This window comes from Nanorana parkeri, unplaced genomic scaffold (genome assembly GCF_000935625.1).
Source record: "Nanorana parkeri isolate BGI_ZX_2015 unplaced genomic scaffold, ASM93562v1 scaffold2650, whole genome shotgun sequence".
In the NCBI taxonomy this organism is placed as follows: Eukaryota; Metazoa; Chordata; class Amphibia; order Anura; family Dicroglossidae; genus Nanorana; species Nanorana parkeri.
The window spans coordinates 31069-38402 of NW_017308918.1; the positions used below are offsets into that span (position 1 = coordinate 31069).

Consider the following 7334-nt stretch of genomic DNA (forward strand, 5'->3'; position numbering starts at 1 on the left):
TCGCTCTCCTCTTCTCCCCCCCCCTCGCTCTCCTCTCTCTCTCTCTCTCTCGCCGGATGAGTGTCTCCCCCTTTATAATGAAACCCTTTCTCTGTCTTGTGTTGGTCAGATTGAAGGGCAGGGACACGGCGCCGTGTTTGATTGCAAGTTTTCCCAGGACGGGCAGCACTTTGCCTGCACGGACTCCCACGGTCACCTCTTGCTTTTTGGCTTTGGCTGCAGTAAAACGTATGAGAAGGTGAGCGGTGTGTGCTATGAGGACGCGGGAAGCATTGAGGAGCTCGGGATCTAGAACATGGCGTCCCTCCCTGAGTACCACTCGAGTGACATTCTATTCCTGTTCCGGCAGATTCCAGAGCAGATGTTCTTCCACACGGACTTCCGTCCATTGATCCGAGACACCAATAACTATGTGTTGGATGAGCAGACTCAGCAGGCCCCGCACCTCATGCCTCCCCCGTTCCTGGTGGACGTGGATGGAAATCCTCACCCAACCCGATACCAGCGCCTCGTTCCCGGGCGAGAGAACTGCAAAGACGAACAACTTATCCCGCAGCTTGGATACGTATCCAATGGTAATGTGTCCCCCCTGCATCTGGTCTCCGCCCACTTCCTGTAGCCCCTCCCACTCCCGATTAATGGAAGGTCTGTGTGTGTCTCTCGCAGGTAATGGAGAGGTCGTGGAACAAGTGATAGGACAGCAGACGAGCAGCCAGGAGGAGAGCATCCTCGATGGTCTGATCAGAGAATTGCAGAGAGAACAGGACGAGCATCACACAGAGGAGGCGGAGCCTGTGGATAATCCTCTGTTGAACAGGGCAGGCCCCGAGAATGGCTGTAAGCATGTCCTATCCCTATTTTCTGTTTTGAGTAGTCGCAAGTCTCAATCTTCCTCATTTCACTGCAGACATAAAATCATCGGATTGTAACCACCTTTTCATTCCGCCTCTTCACACAGTCATGCGAAGCCAGAGTTTCGACTTGTCGTCCCCACCAAACGTCGGCCTCCGGCGCAGCGGACAGATTGAAGGAGTTCGCCAAATGCATCACAACGCTCCTCGAAGCCAGATAGCAACAGAGCGGGATCTCATGGCGTGGAGCAGACGGGTGGTGGTGAACGAGTTGCAGCACGGAGTCAGCAGGTAAGAGAGACGAGTCCTTAGCACATTGGACGGGATCAGACCGAGCGCTCACTATGGGTTACAGCCGTTCTCATTTAAAGGAGAACTATGGGGTCGGGGCTTTTCCCCATAGTTCTCAGGGTAACGGGGGGACACAAACTAGCGTCCTCCCGTCACCCTAGGCTCAGTATATAGGGAGCTACAGCTCGCGGTATACTGAGGCGCCACAGCAAACCTCCAAGGGGGAGATGGAAGTTCACCTGTACAACACCGAGAAGAAGAGGAAGCCTTCCCATCCAGCACAGAGGGTAAGACTTCCTGTCTGTACCGGGTGACCCCCCGTTATGGCGGTTTCACGTCTGTGAAGTGTTTCATCCTCTGCGTCTCTTTCCAGAACGATCATCAAGTCTGCAGCGGGCGAGCCCTGCGCAAGATCCAGAAGAAGCGTCAGCACGCCTACCAGACCCGCTCCAATATGGAGCACGATTCTCAGACACGCCCACCAGCCACCAACCATGAGGATTCGTCCAGCTCTTCCGAGGTGATTCCTGTCCAGACGGTTGAAGTATCGTGATTTGTTCTGTGCTTTATAAAGGATTAATATACACTATATCGCCAGAGGTATTGGGACGCCTTGACACGCACATGAACTTTAATGGCATCCCAGTCTTAGTCCGTAGGGTTCAGTATTGGGTAGGCTCCGCCCTCTAATGGCCCCCCCAGTCTTAGTCCGTAGGGGTCAGTATTGAGTTGGCTCCGCACTTTAATGACATCCCAGTCTTAGTCCGTAGGGTTCAGTATTGGGTTGGCTCCGCCCTTTGCCGCTATAACAGCTCCGCCTCTTCTGGGAAGGCGTCCACAAGGTTTAGGGGTGTGTCTATGGGAATGTTGGACCATTTGTGAGGTCAGGTACTGATGTTGGGGGAGGGGCTCGCAGTCTCCGCCTCTAATTCATCCCAAAGGTGTTCTATGGTATTGAGGTCAGGACTCTGTGCGGCCAGTCACGTCCCCCCTCCTCCCCCATCCATGTCTTTATGGACCTTGCTTTGTGCACTGGTGCGCAGTCATGTTGGAACAGGAAAGGGCCGTCCCCAAACTCCTCCCACAAAGTTGGGGGCATGAAATTGCCCAAAATGTCTTCCTGGCTGAGTTGCTGCTGTTCCCAGTTGCTTCCGCTTTGTTATAATCCCAGTAACAGGCGACCGCGGCGGAATATTTAGTAGCCGGGAAATGTCACGGATGGACTTATTGCGCAGGTGACAACCTATCACGGCATCCCACGCTTGTAGTCACTGAGCTCCTGAGAGCGACCCGTTCTCTCACCGATGTCTGTAGAAGCGTCTGCACGCCGTGGTGCCTCGTCCTATACACCGGGGGCCACGGAGGGGATTGGAGGACCCGAATCACATGATTGGGAGGGGCCAATACTTTTGGCAATACATTGTATATACGATATATCTTTAAAAGCGTGGCTGAATGTGAATATTAAAGGTTTCCATTATCTTGTATTGGACCATTAAACATGAAATTGGTGAATCTGTTTTGTAGCATGAAGAGTCGCGGGCGACCAGTGAAGCGTCCGGTGATGAGGCGGCTCCCCCGTGGCAGAGTGAGAGCTCGTCCAGGTACGGCACCCATATTTGTCCGGCTCAGGTTGTGCCGATAGGCTGCTCAGCAAATGAACGCTTCAAATTCTCTGAATACGAATGAATTAGCACTGTGAAAAGTCTGGTGACCGCTTCCAGAAGATGCTTCTCACATGGTTCTGTTCAATTACTACGCTCAAGACATTTGTGTGCGTTTTTGTATCCTCCGACCCTAAACCAGATGAACCCTTATACACTCTGATCTGATTTGATCCATCAACATACATTGGAAACTTTTCAGTCCTTTAAAGGAGAACTATGAGGTCAGGGCTTTTCCCCATAGTTCTCCTCAGGGTAACGGGAGGACACAAACTAGCGTCCTCCCGTCACCCTAGGCTCAGTATATAGGGAGCTATATACCGTCCCTCACTCACTTCTCGATCATCTTCCTGCAGAGAGCCGTGACTGTCGCTCACGGCTCCCTGTAGGGATTCTCCCCGCTCCGATCCTCCAGCGCTGACTGGCGGAACGGACGGGGGAGAGGGCGGGTACAGATGGCTCTACCTCTAGATAGATCAATCACGCAGCTGGGTGGGTACAGACAGTAATGTCGGGATCCGCTCCGGCTGCGACGTCTCAGTATACCGCGAGCTGTAGCTCCCTATATACTGAGCTTAGGGTGACGGGAGGACGCTTGTTTGTGTCCTGTTACCCTGAGGAGAACTATGGGGGAAAAGCCCTGACCCCCATAGTTCTCCTTTTTATAGATCACGCCCACACTTGACCAAGAGCAAAAGTGATTGGTGGCAGCGAAGGCTTTTATAGCTGTGAATAGCAGACCAACAGATTGATGATGATGATGATTGAAGTTGTTCAGACAGGAAATGGAGGCAGGATGGGGGTAGTTGGTGTGCAATGAAAGGGTTATATTGCGGAGAGAAAGGTTTGCAGGGAATGAAGAGTAATCAGTATTCTGCAGGAGGGGACTTGCTACAACTGCAGGAAGAAGATAATAAAGTCCGGAGCGTTTGTGCGTTGCCGTGTATTTGTGTTACTTGTGGTGACGTTGGGCCAGGAAGTCGGTTTTGCACTTTATTTAAAGTGAATCGCGCTTTGCCGTCTTTTTTGCCTTTTTTTGTTCTATGACATCCCCTCACAGCGCTTTTGTTTCTTGCAGCGACTCGTCCAGCGAGTACTCGGACTGGACCGCAGACGCCGGGATCAACCTGCAGCCTCCCAAGAGGCAGACGCGTCAGACCACCCGCAAGATGTGCAGCAGTTCCGAGGACGAGAACGCCAAGGAGGACGACAAGGAGAAGAAACGCAAACAAACTCGCAGGAAGGTGCGGCCGCTTGTATGTGTAGAGGTTCTTCTTAGAGACATGAAACGCGTTGCTGAATTTCCGCCAGAGGGCCAAGCGCTTGTGGGCACCTCGTCCCATTCCAGCCTGCCCTGCGGTTTGCTGAGCTTAGGGTGACGGGAGGACGCTAGTTTGTGTCCTCCCGTTACCCTAAGGAGAACTATGGGGAAAATCCCTGACCCCGTACTTCTCCTTTTTAAGTGAAAAAAAAAAATTGATAAAAAAATAATTACAAAAAAAAATAAGAAATAATTAAATAAAAAAAATAAACAGGTGATTAAAAAGTAAAAAATAATAAGAAACAAATTATTAGAAAAATAATTATAAAAAATAAACAATAATAAGATTTAAAAAATTATAAAATAATAAAAGTAAACAATAAGATAAATACAAATGTAACATTTTGTAAAAAACAAACAAACAAAGTGATAAAAAGAAACAATAAAGAAAAATTAAAACTAACCCTGCCATCTGGTTGCCATTCTCCATTGATAGGGGGAGGGGCGCATTGCGGAGCCTGGCCTTGGGGCGGCAGGGAGAGTAAATCCGGCCCTGAATGGCCGACGCGGAGAAAGTTAGTTCCACAAGTTCCTTTTCTTCCATGTGTGCAGTTACATCACCAAGTGTAGCAACGTTTCGATGGTCAGGGCACCCCTGCACCCCTAAACAAAATCCCCTAGTGGTATACTGGGGAGAGTGTCCCTTATATTCCCTGGTGGTCTCGTGCCGTAAAAAAATATCCATCCACCACTTACCTGTCCTGCTGCTCCGCACACATAGTGACAGCGGGGCGCCAGTATGGTAACGTCACACAGCTGCAGAGCTTTGAGTGGAGCCGGCTCTCCTTTCCCTCTTCCAGGTATCGGCGGGGGAAGGCTACAGCTGATTGGCACTGGCGAGGTGGATAGACCCCGGTGTGGTTCTTGGCAGATGGGATTCCGAGTATTAGTGGGAATATTTGGATCTCGTTCGGTGAAATCCGCTTTGGAGGTGATCAGTCAGAATCTGTTCAGAACATCGCTGGATGCTCGTCACTGTCATGTTTGTGTATTGAAGATCACCTGACATTAACCAGTTGACATCCGCGGTGTTACACCCCCTTCCCATCCAGGCCATTTTTCAGTATTCAGCGCTGCGGTACACCCTTCGTCCCACAGATGGGAGACGAGGTACTGAGGATGATTTCTTCTAAAAGACTTCGAGGAGATGTCATTGTGTCAATGTTAAAACCTTTTGTGTCTGTGGACGATGGGGGTTATGTCTGTACAGGGCCGGTGCTAGGATTCCTGCCTACACAGGCAAGGTGCATTTTTGCGCCCCCGCTCCCCGACCCCAAGTACTCGTCCTAAATGCCCCGATGTTTGCGCTATGTTTGTTTTTTTCCCCACTTACCTTCGGCGCGGGAGAGCAGCGGCGAGTCAGCGCTGGTCCGGTGGGAGGAGCTACGCTCTCCCGCGCCGAAGGTAAGTAAGAAAAAAAAAACCATAGCGCAAATTTGTACGAGTACTTGTCAAAATGCCCTGTTTTTTCCGCCCTCAGACGGCCGCCTGACTTGCCTTGCGCTAGCGCCGGGCCTGTTTCTGTACAATGGGGCCAGCAATATGTGTCCGTGGCCGGGTATAATGACGACCGGGGAGATTCCTTCCATGAACTTCCCCTTTTCCTATAGCTAATAAAACTTTCCGGATGTCTTTCTGCGGAGGGGTAACATTGATTTTGCCATTATTGTGTGTCCCGCGCAGGTCATTTACTTCAAACAAGGCCACGAGGCGTACGTCCGGGCGGTGAGGAAATCCAAAATCTACAGTGTTAATCTACAGAAGCAGCCGTGGAATAAAACCGAGCTCAGGGTACGGCTACAGTTCATTGCAGCGCCTTGTGTCACGTCTGCTCCAACCTTCCCTCCACCGCCTCCTGGAATCTCTTCACCTGCCGCCCTTCCCTCTCTCGGTGCCGCCCTTCCCTCTCCCGGTGCCGCCCTTCCCTCTCCCAGAGTTCCGCCCTTCCCTCTCCCAGAGTTCCTCCCTTCCCTCTCCCAGAGTTCCTCCCTTCCCTCTCCCAGAGTTCCTCCCTTCCCTCTCCCAGTCTGCTGTGCAGGGAGTAAGGGAGTCTCATTGCAGGCAGAGCCAGCTGTACCCGCCCCCTCCCCCGTCCGTTCTGCCAGTCAGCGCCAGAGAATCGGAGAGGGGAATCCCTGCAGGTAGCCATGAGTGACAGTCACCACTCTCTGCAGGGACAGGATCGAGAAGTGAGCGAGCGCCGGTATGTGTTCGCTCACTTCCCGATCTACTGAGCCGACCTGTGACAGTCTCATTGTCACAGGTCGGCTAGAACTATGAGGTGAGTGATATTTTCACTTGCCTCATAGTTCTCCTTTAATGACTAAGCTGGGTTTGGAAGTGGCTACCTGCAGCTAGGGACAGGAGGTGCTGCCTTGGGGGGCTTCTGTGGTGATTTATGGAGAGTCCTTCCCTTAGACATATCAGTAATGAAGCAGACAAACTCTTGGTGAAGCTACTTGATGCTTCTCCATTTCCTGCCCAGCAAGTGGCAGTGTTGTCACCTCTCTATACAGATCTGCCCAGCAGCTGGCAGTGTTGTCACCTCTCTATACAGATCTGCCCAGCAGCTGGCAGTGTTGTCACCTCTCTATACAGATCTGCCCAGCAGCTGGCAGTGTTGTCACCTCTCTATACAGATCTGCCCAGCAGGAGCTGTGTTGTCCCCCCTCTCGATACAAATCTGCCCAGCAGCTGGTAGTGTTGTCACCCCTCTCTATACAAATCTGCCCAGCAGCTGGCAGTGTTGTCACCTTTCTCCATACAGATCACCTAACAGATGGCGGTGTTGTCCCCTCTGGTTTCTGAGGGCAGCTGAGCACTTAAATGGGTCGACAATTGTACTATAACATGGAACAAAACACAAGGTTTATGAGCTGGTTGAGTTAAAATTCAGATTCTGCCAGATGAGGTAATAGAACGTCTTATTCCTTCCACTTAGGGAACTGAAAAAGTATCATGCGAAGTTGAAAATCATAGCGGAGTCTCCCCGGGGATCGGGTGCGTGCAGCGTTTGATCCCGTTCTGATCGGTGCCATTGCTGCTGAGCTGGTAGACGGTGCGCTCCCGCCGCTGTGTGACCACGCTGCTCAGAAGGAGAAATATTTCAAATGAGGCCTGAGTGACAGCGAGGGGGAGGGGCAGCGACATTGCGAGTCTCTGGCAGCCAGGGCGTGCTGGAGATCAGCATTGTTATACACAAGACAC

At 51.5% G+C, this 7334-nt stretch overlaps 1 protein-coding gene across 1 annotated transcript in view; it reads left to right on the top strand.

The window, feature by feature from the left end:
• BRWD3 (bromodomain and WD repeat domain containing 3) overlaps window positions 1-7334 on the top strand; it is a 48703-nt gene that overhangs the window by 22284 nt on the left and 19085 nt on the right. The window contains 10 exon segments of the mRNA XM_018573970.1: window positions 110-238; window positions 350-575; window positions 667-837; window positions 959-1155; window positions 1352-1429; window positions 1516-1662; window positions 2670-2746; window positions 3885-4142; window positions 5192-5237; window positions 5811-5918. Coding sequence (XP_018429472.1) covers window positions 110-238; window positions 350-575; window positions 667-837; window positions 959-1155; window positions 1352-1429; window positions 1516-1662; window positions 2670-2746; window positions 3885-4142; window positions 5192-5237; window positions 5811-5918 — 1437 coding nt within the window.